The sequence below is a fragment of the Rana temporaria genome, chromosome 1, assembly GCF_905171775.1.
Source record: "Rana temporaria chromosome 1, aRanTem1.1, whole genome shotgun sequence".
NCBI lineage: Eukaryota > Metazoa > Chordata > Amphibia > Anura > Ranidae > Rana > Rana temporaria.
Window position 1 is genome coordinate 685,911,453 of NC_053489.1, and position 18,233 is coordinate 685,929,685.

At 50.7% G+C, this 18,233-nt stretch overlaps 1 protein-coding gene across 1 annotated transcript; it reads right to left on the reverse strand.

Annotated features, from left to right (window-relative positions):
• Positions 1-294: 294 nt before the first annotated feature.
• LOC120946052 (C-type lectin domain family 12 member B-like) lies at positions 295-12,029 on the reverse strand. Its single transcript, XM_040360755.1, has 6 exons — positions 12,011-12,029; positions 10,234-10,527; positions 9,030-9,188; positions 4,489-4,637; positions 1,733-1,833; positions 295-477 (listed from the first exon to the last, which is right to left on the reverse strand). The coding sequence occupies exons 1-6, from the start codon at positions 12,027-12,029 to the stop codon at positions 372-374; spliced, it is 828 nt and encodes a 275-aa protein (XP_040216689.1). The 3' UTR covers positions 295-371.
• Between the last annotated feature and the right edge of the window lie 6,204 nt (positions 12,030-18,233).

An 18,233-nucleotide genomic window follows, 5' to 3' on the forward strand; every position in this document is an offset into this window, starting at 1 on the left:
TTTGGAAAGAAACAAATTGCACACCAAACATTCACTGATGAAGAATCACAAGACATATAAAACACATGAAGCCAGAAGATTCACCTGCAGAGGATTTTCGGAAAAGTCTGATTTCCTGATTTATGAATACGAGTCCAAAGAAACAGAACATTTCTTTCTTACAAATGTCAGATATTTGAAGAATCGGTCCAAGTGACATGGTAACAGACAATTGCCGGAGAGTGCTAAACAGTTAATCTGTGTGTGTGTGTGTATGGGGGGGGGGGGGGGGGCTCTCCGTAGTGAGGGTGTAAAGAGAAAAAGGGAGGAAAAATAAAGCAGGGGGTGATAAAGGATCCCCAGAGTCATTAGACTTCCATACATCAATGCGGTCACACGGCGTCTCTCTCACAGATCCAGCGCAGAGGGATGTAACAGTTCTCCAACATCAGGCGAGGTCCAAGCTTGGCGCAGGTTCCAATCCCTTCCGTGACATTCCTAGATAGGAGAAACAATTGGGCTAGATCATTTCCACATTGATTGTATTCCTTTCGGTGTTGTATGAAGTTTAGTAGATCCTTTAAGCGATGTTAAAGGCTTGTTCTTTTTTTTTTTTAATAATATACATGTTATACTTACCTGTAACGGTTTTGCACAAAGCAGCCCCCATCCTTCTCTTCTCGTGTTCCCCCGCCGGCTCTCCTGAATCCTCCTCTTCTCGGGTTCCCCCGCCGACTCTTCTGAATCCTCCTCTTCTCGGGTTCCCCCACTAGCTCTCCTGGATCCCCCTCTTCTCGGTTCCCCCACTGGCTCTCCTTGATCCTCCTCTTCTCGGGTTCCCCTGCCAGCTCTCCTGAATCCTCCTCTTCTCGGGTTCCTCCGCCGGCTCTCCTGGATCCTCCTCTTCTCGGGTTCCCCCGCCGGCTCTCCTGAATCCTCCTATTCTCGGGTTCCCCACGGGCTCTCCTGGATCCTCCTCTTCTCGGGTTCCCCCTACTGGCTCTCCTGGATCCTCCTCTTCTCTGGTTCCCCCACTGGCTCTCCTGGATCCTCCTCTTCTCGGGTTCCCCCGCCGGCTCTCCTGAATCCTCCTCTTCTCGGGTTTCCCCACTGGCTCTCCTGGATCCTCCTCTTCTCGGGTTCCCCCACTGGCTCTCCTGGATCCTCCTCTTCTTGGGTTCCCCCACTGGCTTTCCTGGATCCTCCTCTTCTCAGGTTTCCCCACTGGCTCTCCTTAACCACCCTCTTCTTGGGTTCCCCTGCTGGCTCTCCTGAATCCTCCTCTTCTCGGGTTCCCCTGCCGGATCTCCTGGATCCTCCTCTTCTCTGGTTCCCCCACTGGCTCGCCTGGATCCTCCTCTTCTCGGGTTTTGCCACTGGCTCTCCTGAATCCTCCTCTTCTCGGGTTCCCCTGCCGGCTCTCCTGGATCCTCCTCTTCTCTGGTTCCCTCACTGGCTCTCCTGGATCCTCCTCTTCTCGGGTTCCCCTGCCGGCTCTCCTGGATCCTCCTCTTCTCTGGTTCCCTCACTGGCTCTCCTGGATCCTCCTCTTCTCAGGTTCCCCCACTGGCTCTCCTGGATCATCATCTTCCTCTTCTTGGGTTCCCTTGCTGGCTCTCCTGGATCCTCCTCTTCTCAGGTTAATAATAATAATACAATTTTTTATGTTTTATCTTGCTTTTGTTTTCAACTTAAAGCTGTGTGAACATATTTGTTTCTGTCCTGGTGCACTTTAACAACATGCAATACTTACACCATGCTGCCATCAGCCCATCCCCCGGTCCACACGCCTCCATAGCTGTTATATAAAGTTATTCCGACCCAAAACGCCTGTCCTGTCAGGGTCACCAGTGCCTGGAAATCGTAGAATGGCAATAATTATCAAAGACTGTTTCCAAACAGAAAATTGTTATATACAAATTGATAATGGTTACAAAAAAAGACATTATCAAAAATTATTACACGTCCCTCCATCTGCCCCTGCAGGGATTACCCTTCCCTCTATCTGCCCCTGCAGGGATTACACGTCCCTCTATCTGCCCCTGTAGGGATTACACATCCCTCTTTCTGCCCCTGCAAGGATTACACGTCCTTCTATCTGCCCCTGCAGGGATTACACGTCTCTCTATCTGCCCCTGCAGGGATTACACGTCCCTCTATCTGCCTCTGCAGGGATTACACATCCCTCTATCTGCCCCTGCAGGGATTACACGTCCCTCTATCTGCCCCTGCAGGGATTACACGTCCCTCTATCTGCCTCTGCAGGGATTAAACGTCCCTCTATCTGCCTCTGCAGGGATTACACGTCCCTCTATCTGCCCCTGCAGGGATTGCACGTCTCTCTATCTGCCTCTGCAGGGATTACACATCCCTCTATCTGCCCCTGCAGGGATTACACGTTCCTCTATCTGCCTCTGCAGGGATTACACGTTCCTCTATCTGCCTCTGCAGGGATTACCCTTCCCTCTATCTGCCCCTGCAGGGATTACACGTCCCTCTATCTGCCCCTGCAGGGATTACACGTCCCTCTATCTGCCTCTGCAGGGATTAAACGTCCCTCTATCTGCCTCTGCAGGGATTACACGTCCCTCTATCTGCCCCTGTAGGGATTACACGTCCCTCTATCTGCCTCTGCAGGGATTACACGTCCCTCTATCTGCCTCTGCAGGGATTACACGTCCCTCTATCTGCCTCTGCAGGGATTACATGTCCCTCTATCTGCCCCTGCAGGGATTACATGTCCCTCTATCTGTCCCTTCAGGGATTACACGTCCCTCTATCTGTCGCTTCAGGGATTACACAGCATTAGAGTTGGGCGAACGGTTCGGGCCGAGCAAAAGTTTGGCACAAACATCGCCTGTTCACCTGTTCAGCGAACACCCAAATTTGCAGGGCGTTCAGCGGGGTGTTTGTTCTGCTGAACGCCCTGCAATGCACTGCACAGTGCATTCTAAGCCCTGATTGGGCAAAGCTTTGTCCAATTAGGGCACAGTAAAAGCTGGTTGTTAAGGAACGGAGCTAGGAAGCCGACAGCAGTGTCCTTAACAACCGATAAGTCATCAGCTGTCAATGGGCTTCCCTGCTAAAAAAAACATTGGCGGAAATAAAAAAATAAAAAAAAATGACGTGGGGGTCCCCCCTCCCAGTCCATACCAGGACTTTTGGGTCTGGTATGGATTTTCAAATTTTAAAAATGTCTTTAAATATAGTGCCTGGAGGGGGTCCCCTTGGTCTGCCTGTAAAGTGGCACATCTGTAGCATGTATAGAACCTTCTGCAGCAAAAATGTATAAAGAAAGAAAAAAATAAGTATGGGGTGGAGCAAAATAGCGACGTCACCTGGTGGCCCCGTCCCCTTGTGATGTCATTGTGCCGTGCCACCTGGTATGGTTCAGGAGGAGGGCACTCACTCGTCCCCCCCTTCCCTGCTCTGCCAGGCTGCCTGCTCGGATAAGGGTCTGGTAGGTTTTGTGGGGGAGACCCCACACCGTTTTTTTTTTTTGGTGTGGGGTTCCCCTTAAAAGGGCCTGGTATGGACTGAGGGGGGTTTGTTTTTTTGCATTGATGTGATTTCCCTCACAGCATTGCAAGGCTAACATTGCCGTTTGCTTGACAATATTGAATTTCAGTCCTACAAATGATCAGAATAGAAGAGTACGATTTGCCTCCCATAGACGTTGTAGACTTTAAGCCTCAAGCAACATTCATGAACCAAACCCACTGATCCCACCACCCATCACCACCAGTGGTCTGATCCCATTCTCCCCTCACCATAAGTGGACAGATACCACCACCCCCCCTTACCACCCCCACCACGACCAGTGGACTGATCCCATTCCCCCCTCCCCACCATCAGTGGACTGATCCCATTCCCCCCTCCCCACCATCAGTGGACTGATCCCATTCCCCCCTCCCCACCATAAGTGGACAGATCCCACATCCCGTTACCACCACCACCACCATCAGTTGACTGATACCATCCCCCCGCCCCACTATCAGTGGACTGATCCCACCCCCCCTTACCACCACCACCACCATCAGTTGACTGATACCATCCCCCCGCCCCACTACCAGTGGACTGATCCCACCCCCCTTACCACCACCACCATCATCAGTTGACTGATACCATCCCCGCCCCACTACCAGTGGACTGATCCCACCCCCCTTACCACCATCAGTTGACTGATACCATCCCCCCGCCCCACTACCAGTGGACTGATCCCACCCCCCTTACCACCACCACCACCATCAGTTGACTGATACCATCCCCCCGCCCCACTACCAGTGAACTGATCCCACCCCCCCTTACCACCACCATTAGTGGACTGATCCCACTCCCTCACCACCCTGAGTGAGGGCCCTACAAATGGTCAGAATTGAAGAGCACGATTCGCCTCCCATAGGCTTCTCAAACGTTAAGTCTTAAGCAAAATTCATGAACCAAAGCCAGGCAGATCATCCCTAGCAGTGATCTGTTCCCCTAACAATACACAGTGATCCCAATACCGACCTGTAAGGTCTCCTCCTTCACCTGGGCCAGTCTGGAGTTGCGGTTTGTACAATCTTCATCGCCGTCTGTACGGGGCTTCTTCTCCTCGGAGAAGAAATAACATTTATCATTGATGCCGATCCAAAAAGGTGGACATCCCGAAGACCGTCCTGCAATATGGAATAATAGACATCATCAGCAACGATAGAGAGGCAGCCTGTAGGACCCTGCTGTAGCTCCTCGGGTTGGGTTGAGTGGTAGTCCTTAGTTTGATCTCTACGGTTTTTCCTCGCATATTAAAGAGAGTTTCCCCATAGAAATCAATGGAAATGAAAATAATTTGTTCCGCATTGACTTCAATGGCATGCAATACCGCATGTGGCCAGAGGTGGGGGGCGCCGGAGAGCCTCGGAAACACCCGGAAGGACAGCTCAGCTGAACTCGGAAAACCTCGGAAACTGAGTATTTCCAAGGTTTTCCAAGCATTTCTGAACTGCTCCGATCTTCTCTGATCAGCTCCGCTCGGATCTGCTTGGCACCGGCGCCCCTCCCACCTCAGGCGGCCAAACGCGGTACTGCACACCGATTTGGCTTGAATCCTGCTCGTTTCGCAAGACAGCGCTCACAAACCGAGTCTGGATTTTTTAAAATACAGGATTTGTATTGCGAAACGCTCGTTAACTGCAATCCGAGGTTCCGCTGTATACACATAGGAGCGTGGGGAGGAGTTAGTTGTTGGTGGAGTTGAAGAGGGAACAAGTGTTCGTAATTTAGACCTAGTGGGAATCCAAGACCCTCAACAGATAAGGCCATATAATACAACGAATGAGAGCTTGGAAGAGGATTGGGGTGGGATTATAACGGTGCCAACATATAATTATAGAAACAAGAATTGGTTAAAACATCACATTTAATGTAGACATTGACATTGACATTGGCTTCATCAGGGGATTTAAAGGGGTTTTTTCACCTTGAAGCGGTTGTATACCCGCTGACACTTTTTTTTCTACACCTGTAAGGCAAATGGCATAATGAGCTAGTATGCACCGCATACTAGCTCATTATGAAATACTTACCTTAGAAAGAATCGTCGGTATCTCACCCGGTCCACGCCGAGGTAGCTGACATTTTGCCTCGGCGAGTCTTCCGGGTATCGCAGCTCCAGCGCTGTGAGTGTCTGGAGCCGTAATGTAGTCACTCCCGCGCTTGTGCGTGGGAGACTTCTTTCCGGCAAGGCCCGGGTCTACCGGGCTTTCAGCTGAGAATCCTCTGTGCGCATCCTCTTCTCCATGTAGATTAATAGCAGTGCAGTCATTGACTCCCGTTGCTGTCAATCACATCCAATGACGTGGCCGCCAGGGGGCAGGACCGAGTCATACACTCGGTGTCAATGGACGCCAATTGTATGACACGGGAGCGCGCCCGCCCATAGGGGGTTAGCTTTAGCGCGGAGGAGCAGAGACAGTCGCAGTGGGACCCCAGAACAGCAGGATCGGGGCCACTCTGTGCAAAACGAACTGCACAGTGGAGGTAAGTATGACATGTTTGTTATTTTTTAAATTGAACCTTTACAACCCCTTTAAGAACCACCGGAAGACATGTGAAACCCAAAAAGCCCTCAGGCGTTCACCACTAGGAGCAGCACCACCGAAGAGAGGAGGCACCATGCGACCATAGAGGACACACACCAGGACTAAAGTAGGTTCTTCACTTATTCCAAACTCTACCCCTAGAGGGCACACAACTACCGAGTTGAAGAGCAATATGCAGAGTGAACACAAGAGGGCACCTGCATATAGGACAACAAATGTCCAGACTAGGTGGATTGGTTTAGCTTTCGAACAGAAGAAAACATTCAGCAGGTCGCTCTAAGTCCCTGGCTTTATCCTCTGGGAAACACCCGAACCCTCCCTACCCCTGAATGAGCCAGGCCATGGTAGCTGGAGGACTATTATTTAAAAGCTGTTGCCAAATGGGCAGGGGATACTGTATGCCAGGGCCGATCCTAGGGACACAGGTGCCTGGGTGCAGAAATATTTCTGGCACCCCCATATGGGCGTGGTCATTTTACTAACTCCTCCCCTTTACAAATGTTTCTATGGCAATGACTCAACCTCAGAGATGCTCCCCCACGAAGTCTTCATTACCCTGGGATCCTTACATGATCTCTTAACAATAAACAAAATACAGGAAGAGAAGCAGAGTACTTTATTGGGACCTGGAGGGAGGGCCTCTCTGATGGACACAGAGAGGGCTTCTGTTAGAGAGTCTGTTAGAAAGACCCCCAGACATACTACAGACATGATACAAGAGATGGTCAGAGACTGCAGACATAGTACAGGAGATGGTCAGAGACTGCAGACATAGTACAGGAGACGGTCAGAGACTGCAGACATGGTACAGAAGATGGTCAGAGACTGCAGACATAGTACAGGAGACGGTCAGAGACTGCAGACATGGTACAGAAGATGGTCAGAGACTGCAGACATGGTACAGGAGATGGTCAGAGACTGCAGACATAGTAGAGGAGATGGTCAGAGACTGCAGACATAGTAAAAGAGAGGGTTAGAGACCGCAGACATAGTACAGGAGATGGTCAGAGACTGCAGACATAGTACAGGAGATGGGCAGGGGCTTTGTATACTATGCAATCTATCATGCCATAAAACATCTAGAGCAGGGGCAGCCCAGCATGTGTAAAGGGATGCTGGGGATGCCATCCCCCAGCACACAGCACACTGAACACTGTGACTCACCTCGATTCTCTGTGCAGCCCAAGATAGACCCTCGTGTTAGGAAGAGGAGCGGCCCCTCCCCTGAGCACTGCCAGGCTGGACAGGCTGCCCTATGCTCACACATTAGTTCTGGATGGACACACGCCTATGCTCAGAACACTAGTTCTGGACGGACACAAACAAGGAGGGAGGGGAGAACTCTGGCACTTTGGTGCCCCCACCCTTGCAAGCACCTGGGTGCAAAGCACCCTGTGCACCCTGCCTAGGATCGGCCCTGCTGTATGCTGCGCCCTTCATTTGACAGTGAAGCATTTTCTGCTTGATCAATAAATCTTTTATATACCAGTTCACGTTGAGTAAAGTACCAACGTGGGGTCTCTTCCTTGCCATTTAAAAATGGTGGTCTATACCTGGGGAATTTAATGTGGAACCTGGCTTTGTCAGGACCTCTTCTGTGTCCGGCGTTGACTCTTACCATTGAGCTATCTGGGATGCTGGACAGCTCCCTGCCTGATCCATTGGACAACCCTGCCTTGTGTCTTGATTGCTGTTGAACTTTGAACCCCTTGCTCCTCCAATGAACTTCCTATATAAGCCTTGTCTTAGCACTTCCTCTTTGCCAGGTTATTGTGCCTTCAGCCAGTGCCTTGCGCTTGTCTTCCCTGCTGCCATCTGTATTTTGCTACCACTCATGATCGACCCTTGGCTTGTTCCTTGACTACTCTACTGCCTGATCCCAACCTGCAACAACTCTGGTGAACACAGGCTACTACAGTGGAACCCTGAATTGCGAGTAATGCGGCTAACAAGCGTTTTGCAATACGAGAACTGTATTTTTAAAGATCGTAACTCGTTTTGCGAGTGTTGTCTCACAAAACGAGCACGATTCAGGCCAAAGCGGAGTGCAGTACCGTGTTTGGCCTGAGGTGGGGGGACGCCGGAGCCGAGCAGAGCCGAACGTCGCCGATCTGCGCCGTTTGGAAATGCACGGAAATGCCCGAGGACAGCACAGCTGACCTCGGCAAATCTCGGGAACAAAGTCTTTCCGAGGTTTGCGAGGTCAGCCAAGGTGTCCTCTGGCCTTTTCGGCCGTTTCCGAGGCTCTCCAGCTCCCCCGCCTCTGGCCGCATGCGGTATTGCATACCATTGAAGTCAATGCGCAACAAATTATTTTCGTTTCCATTGACTTCAATGGGGAAACTCGCTTTGATATGCCAGTACTTTGGATTACAAGCTTTCTCCTGGTACGGATTATGCTTGTGATCTGAGGTTTCACTGTACTTAGACTCTGCACCTCAGGTAAGCCTGTGTCATCTGCCAGGGTGACTGCCTGTGCACCATTCCTGCTGGTCGGTGGTAGTCCTGCAACTGCTATAGCAACTGGTCTTCAAGCCTGACTCCTGATTGTGAGAGGTGGTGGTGTCCTGGTAAAGTCTCAGATCCTCCCCCATAAATCTAGTAGCCCAGGGGCCTTGAGGTCAGGTAATAGCAGAGGAGGGCCTAAATACCCTTCCAGCAGCTAACATCAGGTGGGGACTGATTACTGAGATATGTTGGCTGCTGGAAGACACCTGCTGGCAGACACCAGAATTTCATTCTTCCGCACTGGGAAGCCCAATGCCATCGGCAAGTGATCCAGGTCCTGACAGACTCCTAGGTCTCCAGCACATAAGTTACTTTTGTAGGCCCCCAAGTGCAGGAACTGACCTATTAACTGCCCTTGGGGAAGGGGGTGCTACACGCCTACAAGCCAGGCACAGCAGAGACCATCCTGTAATATGGAATATTGGAGACTGTCAGTAATGATAAAGAAGACGGCTGTATTACCTTGTTGAGTCTGATTTCTCTGGATGTAGAATCGGGCACACTGGCTGACTTGTTGTCTTCTGTTCCTTGGTGGGTCTGTTATCAGTTCTTCCTTTGGCACGTGCCATTGGGATCTGTTATCAGGGACGTAGTCATCTATTTTCACCTCTCTTGTTGTCCCTGTGATGCACATTCATCTTTAAGAGAAGTTTCTGACAAGTAATGAAGGTATTTAGTAACTATATGCAGACAGGGTTCAGCCTCTTCCTAGTCATTACAATGACTTCTAAAGAACATTTTCAAAGAACGTTTTAACTTTTGGTCGTTTTTGGTTAAATTTGGCAATTCCTATGATTACCGATACTGGTCATGAATAGCCCTAAATACCCAGAATCAATCTGTCTTCTTGGGTAGAGTTGACTTTTACAACCCAGAAGCATGGGCGTCCGCTCCATAGGGCGGGGGGGGCAAATACCCCCCCCCTGGAAAATCAAGAAGGTGTTGAAGAGTCTCGTGGCCGCGGGCTGTCTGAGCAGTCCCGGGCCGGATGTCACACAGGCACAGCGAGCAGAATGAAGCCGCCTCCCCTTCCAGTGTTTATGTGTACACAGGGGGAGGGAACCTGCTGCCTGTGCCGCGCTGATGTCTGATCTGAAGTACTGAATGGGATGGGGAAGGGGGGTTCGTCTGTGCTGAAGGGGGGGGGGGTTTGTGCTGAATGGGGGTCCATCTGTGCTGAAGGGGGGGTCTGTGCTGAATGGAGGGGTCTTGCGGAATGGGGGTCTCTGTGCTGAAGGGGGGTCCATCTGTGCTGAATGGAGGGGTCTGTGCATAATGGGGGGTCCATCTGTACTGAATGGTGGGGTCTGTTCAGAATGGGGGGGTCTGTGCTGAAGGGGGGTCTGTACATTCTCTAGGCTATATTTATATGGGCATTGAGTGAAGCTGAATTATCTCAAGAGCTATTTCACACTGTCAGCTGGCCGCGTTATCGGTAAAGCGCTGCTAAAAAGCGTCATTTTACCATCGTTTTAGCTGCACTATTCGGCCGTTAGCGGGGCACTTTTAACCCCCGCTAGCGTTTGAAGAAAGGGTTAAATGCGACTGTATCGCCGCTGCCGAAGTGCCCCCCCTGAAATAATTTCAGCGGACGCCCATGCCCAGAAGCTCTGCTCTCAGTGTATTTAGTATGTACAACTAACCCCGCCCCTGAGGAGTCATTTACCTGATGCTCGGAGAATTATTAGCACTAACTGTAGAATAGCACAGGTCGACAGCAATGCTGTGAGAAGTGCCGGGACCAGACAACCAGAGCAGGATGATCCAGGGGTCTCGTTCTTATTTTTTGATGATGTGAAGGTCAAATTCCGAGATATTAATTTTGTAAGAGTATTGCCGGATGATGTTGGGACCCAGTTGTCATACACAGAGTATTCCTGGACCGTATGTTCCATTATAGTTGCTGTAGGGACCACATTGTGATAGCTGTATTCGTAGACCACACCCTCGCTATCACATCCTGGGAATACACAAAGAACATAACATTAATACGGGAGAATGGTGTTGGTAGGAAACCTATTAGTACAAGGAGGGGTTAGCAGTTAGACCAGGGGTGTCCAAACTTTTTTCAAAGAGGGCCAGATTTGATGAAGTGAACGTGCGTGAGGGCCGACCATTTTGCCTGAGATTCTGTGAACTATTAAAATTTGGTCTAAGTGTAGCGGGGGCAATTTTTGCTATTAAGAATGCTCAGATCTGAAGTGGTAGAATTGATAGTCTTATAATGTAAATAAGCGTCTGATGCCATCTACTGGCGAAGAAATGGAACGGCGTGTTCAAGGTTTGTTTTTTTCAGAACATCCAGAAGGGATATGAATAATTACCCAGGAACACTCAGGGCTGCAAGGCATGCTGGGAAGATATAAAAGACCTTGTGTGGCCATTTTTAGCTCTCTCGGCCTCGGGACCCACATCCTGGAGGAACCCTTTCACAGTGTGTTTGGTGGAGTTCTGGCCTACCCCGTGCGGAAGCAAGCCATCGGTATCCAGGCAAGTGTTGGAGGGTTCCCGATCGTCTCTGAAAGTGGGAACTGGACAACCAGACGAGTGCAGAGACCAGGTGGAGGCCGTGTGTGGTGAGAGCATCCAGTCATCTGGGCCTCGTGTGGTGAGAGGGCTCGGGCCCAAAGCTTTGTACTGTTTACACACACACACACTTAGACTGCCGGGGAGTGCTGCTGGGACCGTTAGTTCCACGCTGCCAGTGTGTTTCCCTAAGCCACATGTGCCAGGACCTGAAAGCCTTAATCAACTGCTTGATGGCCGGCCATTGAATATTGTGTATTAACCAGGAAAGAGTGCGCAGTCACCCTCCACGTTTAATCCGCAGTCCCTGTTTGCATCAAACTACTATTAAAATACCTGTGGATTACAAATTGAGTTCACATTGCTAGCGAAGAAAGAAGATCAAGGACTAATACTACTACATTTTATTGGCAAGGCCTTGCAGCGCTGTTACTGTTAGACAGATACTGTCATAGGGAAGTTACTGAGTGATTACCCGTTACGGTTGTGTTTTATTCTGTTGGGTGTTGCGTGGCGCATACTGTGTGGTTGTGTACTGGAAGTGGGAAGGCGCGCAGCTTGAAGTAAGGCCTGCGCGCTAGTCCCACTTGGAGACACCAAAATACCTGCGGCCGTAGGGGGGGTGTAAAGAAATTGTTGCGCACCGCCTTTCGCAATACTGAATGTGCACCACTTATGTTCCGATTGTGTATTACAACAACTGTTTTAGTAAAGTCAATGATTATTTAAGTTTAACTTGTGTCTAAACGGTTCCTTTGTCGCTCATAAACTATTGTGTCAGTTTGCACCACAGCTGTGTACAGGGGAGTGAGACCAAGAATACTGGGGGGGTAATAAAGCAGAGTGCAGGCCCAAAACAATTAGCCGCTCCTTCGGGGGTAAGCGCTACACGTGGGGGCTCGTCCGGGATCCTGTACCTCTGCAAATAAAACCCATCCCTGGTATCAGCATGGATCCTATTACAGTGGCTCGGTGGTGTGGAACTGAAGGCGCCCGTTCCGAAGCGAGCGTATCCATCGCCCTCCCGGGAGAAACCTGGGATAGTGAGCAGATCAAAAAGGTTGTGAAGGCACTGTCCCCAAATAGAAAGGCCTGGGTGATCGCCATCAGACCAGACTGTGAAACCTCCCACACCTATGCCCTATTGGAGTGGAGGACGGAAGTTCCGGAGAACTTCAGGGGTCCGAGTGTACAGCTAGCTGGAGGAACCAAGTTATACCTGACACATCCAGAAGGGTCTGGTCAGAGCACTGCCAACTCTAGCCTTGTAAAGCCAACGGCGCTGGGATTTGATCAGAAAACAACCCCAGCCCATACCAGTTCAAGACCCCCTCAAGGGAAGGTAAAACCTGTATATGGAAAGTACAGGGGAGGTTCTCAGTCAGAGCAGCAGCTATCTGACCTGAAACGGCAGTGCCGCACCATACAGGAAAGGTTCAAGGAGGCCTCTGGTGTGATCGCAGGACACATTGAAGAGCTAAGTGTCTCGTGCAAAGATTCAAATAACAGTAAGCTAAGCTCGAGGTCTGCCTCAGTTCCCTCGAGACGTACCAAAAATCGCCTACCTGAAGTGACGATCCGGAAGGATTTTAAAATCGAAGGACGGATAGGGGAAAGAGACCAAGGGGGAAGCCTGTCCTATACAAATCTCTTACATCAGGTGGAGCTGGGACTTCAGAAGGGCTATCATGAATCTGAGATCACAGAGGCCGTAGTCAACGCCATTAGCCCGGATCTGAGCATCAGAAGGATGTTGGAGATGAAGAATGGGTTAACTCTGACACAGCTCAGGAGGATATTAAAAAGTTACTATAAGGAGGAAGATGCTGCGGAATTGTATCATCAACTAATAAATATGGCACAAGACACCCAGGAGACCCCGCAGAATTTCCTGTTCAGGGCCATCGCTCTGAAGGATCGCTTGTTGTCCGCCTCCCGAGAAGAAGACTCGGATGGACATCTTGGGCCAGAAGTCATCCAGAAGAAGTTCTTGAGGTCTGTGGCTACAGGACTGAGGAGTGACTATGTTAAATTCCAGTTGCGACAGTACCTGGATGATCCTTCCACCTCAGATGAGGTGCTCATTGAAGAGACCAATGAGGCGGCCCGGATGGAAACAGAGGGAGAGAAGAAGCAAGGGAAAGCTCAGTCCAGTATCACCGCAAGGATCAGATGGCATAACGCTGATGTCTCACAGAGCTCCCCGGAGACTAGTGTTTTGACAGCAACCGCTGATGATATGCCCCGTTCTGAACTAGGAAAGCTATTTCAAGTGCAGAAGGAAATACTGGAGATGATGACTTTGTTGAACGCTAGGCCAGAGGGCCCACAGAGGCAGAAGGCCCCACCGGACCCCGCAGTCACTCAAATTGAGAGACCGGTGAGGTCAAAGACCTGTTTCAACTGTGGAGGAGTGGGACATTACCGCCAAGTGTGTCCAAGCCCGCCGAAGACAGAAGCAAGGGCCCAGAAGCCGGCGGAAAACTCCAGAGGGCCCCAGTGAAGGAGTCAGCTGGGCGCCCGGTCACAATAGTAAACTCCAAACAACCATACGCCGTCCCGGTCCCTAGTGACCCCCGGGGGTCGAAGTTGGAAAAACACCCCCGGAAGAAGGGTGTAAAGGTACGAACCACCAAACAGACTAACCTTGCCACCCCACGTGGATTCCCCCCTGAATTAGTGGGGCCCTCTCCCATTGTCCCTATCCAAGTGGAAGGAATCTATACCAAAGCCCTGCTGGATACTGGAGCTCAAGTAACTCTCCTTTACAGGGACTTCTATGAGAAGCACCTCAGGCACCTGCCTCTCCAGAAGCTGGAGGAACTGGAGATATGGGGTCTAGGAACTCAGAATTTCCCATATGACGGTTTCCTGCCTATTAAGCTCACCTTCGACCCAAGCGTGGCCGGGGAGGCTGAAGTCTTCGATGCTCTGGCAGTAGTATGCCCCCGCCCACCAGGGGCGGACAAGAGTTCCATCATTATTGGGACCAACACCAACCTAGTCCGGAGACTCTTGACACCACTTATGCAGAAGCAGGACACTTCAGCCATAAAAATACACCCCATACTGACCCAGGTGTATCAGAACTTACTGCATGAGCAGAGGGCCCCAGCCGAAGGAGTGGGAAGAGTCTGGCGTTTGGATAGACGAGAAAAGGTGATACAGCCTGGTGAGGTGGTCTGCCTGCGAGCTTCTGTCAAGCTCACTTGGGAACAACCAGGACCTTTCATCGTCCTTGAGACGGACAGAAAACAGGGGAACAACGAGTTGGAGATAGTCCCCGAATTGCTACCAACTAAATTACTGAAGAGAAAAAGAGGGAAAGTCTCCGTCAGCGTCCGGAACACCACAACATCCCCAGTGAAGATGCCGGCTAGAGTGTTGTTAGGGGAAGTGCAGCCAGCAACCCCAGTTCCTCCGTATGAAATGCTGAAAGAACAAGGAGAGGAGATCCCTCTGGGAGAATTCTTCCCAAAAAACACCCCCCTGTCACCCGAATGGATGGAGAGAGCAAAGACCCAGCTACTAAAATGGAGGATGGCTTTCTCAAAAAACGAGTTCGATGTGGGGCTGGCCAAAAGTGCTGAACACAAGATCCGGCTGGAAGAGGACAAACCTTTCCGGGAAAGGGTCAGGCGGATTCCACTGGGAGACCTGGAAGATTTGCGAGAGCAACTGGCTGAGCTGAAGAGAACAGGCATCATCCGGGAGTCTCGGAGCCCCTATGCCTCCCCGATAGTGGTAGTGAGAAAGAAGAATGGGTCGTTACGGCTGTGCATTGACTACAGGACACTGAATCGGAGGACCATTCCCGACCAATACACCACCCCCAGAATAGAAGATGCCTTACAGAGCTTGTCGGGGGCGAAGTGGTTCAGTGTGCTGGACCTGAAGAGTGGGTACTACCAGATTCCCATGCACCCTGAAGATAGGGAGAAGACAGCTTTCATTACCCCGGTGGGGTTTTTTGAATTTAACCGCATGCCACAAGGCTTGTCGGGGGCCCCGGCCACCTTCCAGAGGTTGATGGAGAAGACTGTAGGTGATATGAATTTAATTGAAGTGCTGGTATACCTGGATGATGTGATAGTGTTCGGCAGAACACTGGAAGAGCACGAAGAGCGCCTGGAGAAAGTCTTGAGTAGACTCCATGAAGAGGGCCTGAAGCTTTCGATGGAAAAGTGCAAATTTTACCAGTCATCAGTGAGTTATCTGGGTCACATAGTGTCCGCGGAAGGAGTGGCGACGGACCCGCAGAAGCTGGATGCTGTCACCTCATGGCCCCGGCCAACAAATGTGACTGAACTCAGGTCTTTTCTGGGATTCTGCTCCTACTATCGCAGATTTGTTGAAGGGTTCGCCAAGATAGCTCACCCACTCACTGAACTATTAAAGAACCAAGAGGGGGCTGGGTCGGACCCTGATGGACCTGGGAAGCCTAAGGAGGGTCCCAGGAAGAAGAAAGAGTCGATTGAAGACCAATGGACCACTCAGTGTGAAGAGGCCTTTGTACAGTTGAAGCGGAGCCTCACTACTGCCCCGGTTCTGGCCTACGCAGACCCTGCCAGGCCTTATGAACTGCATGTGGACGCCAGTCGAGATGGACTGGGTGGAGTACTCTACCAGGAGTATGACGGGCACCTACGACCCATTGCCTATGTGAGCCGAAGTTTGACACCCGCTGAAAGGAATTACCCAACTCACAAACTTGAGTTCCTGGCTTTGAAGTGGGCAGTAGTGGACAAACTGAGAGACTACCTATATGGCGCAGAATTTGTGATCAAGACAGATAACAATCCTCTCACCTACCTACTCACCACAGCAAAATTAGATGCTACAGGGCATAGGTGGCTGGCTGCACTCTCTGGATTCACCTTCAGTCTAAAATACCGTCCAGGGGTCGGAAATCGGGACGCTGATGCATTATCCAGAAGGCCCCACTACGATTGGAACTCGCCGGAAGGTTGGACCCAACTTACCCCTGAAGGTGTGAGGGCTCTTTGTGAAGGAGCAGAACAACCAGCGAAAGGTGGAGCCAGGGCTGAGGAGGTAGGAGTGTCCGCTGTGGGAGTGCCTAGGGGCTACTGTAATGTCACTCAAGTGGTGGATGAGGGTTTGCCTAAACTGTCCAGGAAGGACCTCCGAAGAGATCAGCAAGAAGATCCCCTCTGTAGCCTTGTGTCGGAGGCCTTGGAGACTCAACATTCTGATCTACTCCTACAGAGCGCCAAGAAGGAAGCTCGCCTGTTATGCAAGGAGTGGAGTCGGTTACAGCTGAAACAAGGAGTGGTGTACAGGAGGGCCCCCTCTGAAGATCTGGAGGAGAAGTGGCAGTTGTTCCTGCCAGAGAAACATAGGGAAAGAGTTCTGATTGCTCTGCATGACCACCATGGCCACTTGGGATCGGAAAGGACCCTTCAATTAGTGAGAGACAGGTTTTACTGGCCATACATGCGATCTGAAGTGGAGAATTACTGTCGCTCTTGTCTCAGGTGCATACAAAGGAAGTCTTTACCTCAGAGAGCCGCCCCAATGGGCCATATGGAAAGCCGAGGACCCATGGATCTAGTATGTATAGACTTCTTGTGTGTGGAATCCGATCTCAGTGGGCAAGGAAATATTTTGGTAGTCACGGACCATTTCACCAGATATGCTCAGGCCTTTCCAGCCAGGGATCAACAAGCGCCTACTGTGGCAAAGATCCTGGTGGAGAAATTCTTCATCCATTACGGCCTGCCTCAGCGGATCCATTCAGATCAAGGAAGGGATTTTGAGAGCACCCTCATTAGGCAGCTACTGGACTTGCTGGATATAAAAAAATCTAGGACTACCCCCTATCACCCACAAGGGGATCCACAACCCGAAAGATTCAATAGAACTCTCCTCAACATGTTAGGAACACTGGCCTCGGAGCAGAAACAACAGTGGAGTAAACACATTGCAGCCATGGTACATGCTTATAACAGCACCGTGAGTGATGCCACAGGATATTCACCCTATCGCCTAATGTTTGGTCGGGAAGCTCGTTTGCCGGTGGATCTGGCGTTTGGTACTTCTTTAGACCACACTTCGGAGGCCTCTCATCGAGGATATGTGGGCAGATTATGGAAGAGTTTGAAGGCCGCATATGAGAAAGTTCGGGCCACCTCAGATGCGAGGGGACGCAGGAATAAGAGGAACTTTGACCTCAGAGTGCGGATCCAAGACCTGCAACCTGGAGACCGAGTGCTATTGAGAAATCTGGGTGTACCAGGAAAACACAAGTTGGCTGATCGCTGGAAGTCACAGCCATTCATCATATGCAGGCGCCTCCTGGGATTACCGGTATACGAAATCAGACCAGAAGGGAGTACTGGACCACTGAAGGTATGGCATCGGAATCACCTTCTGCCCTTAACAGAAGCAGTCAGGAAAACTCCACGACGGGAACTATCGCCTATGGCTGAGCCTCGACCTGTAACTAGGTCTCAGTCAGGATCCCTGGCCACAGAAGGTAGTGAGAAAGAGGATGGGATGGAGATAAGCTGGTTGTGGTCGCCTGAGATGCCGGAAACTGATACTAATTGCTTACCTCATGAGCAGGAGACAGACACTGTGACTTTGAGACCTGAGGCCCCGGAATTTGTGCCGCAAAGTGGGCATTCTGAGGATCACTCACCCGCTGACACTGAGGTGCAAGAGTGTGAGGCAGAAGAAGAGACAACGCCTACTCCTAAAAGACAAAGAGTCAAGAGGGAAGTTCATGCGCCTAAGAAACTGACTTATGATATTCTGGGCGAATGTTCTGAACAGGCCTGGCTTGCCCCCAAAAGAATTCCTGATATGCCTGGTCTCCTTACTGTAAACCTAGAAGGAGAGAACCCCAACTCACCCCTGGACACATCTGTACCAGACACTGCGGTGTCACCTGAGAGTGCACAGAACAGCCTCCCATCTTATGAAAAGTGGTGGGAGGCTCCTCTGTCTGTATTGAGCAGCCGCATAGAGGCAAAAATGTGCAGTAGAGTTAAAAATGTCTTTGGGGACCAAAGATTCAAAGTGGGGGGAGTATGTAGCGGGGGCAATTTTTGCTATTAAGAATGCTCAGATCTGAAGTGGTAGAATTGATAGTCTTATAATGTAAATAAGCGTCTGATG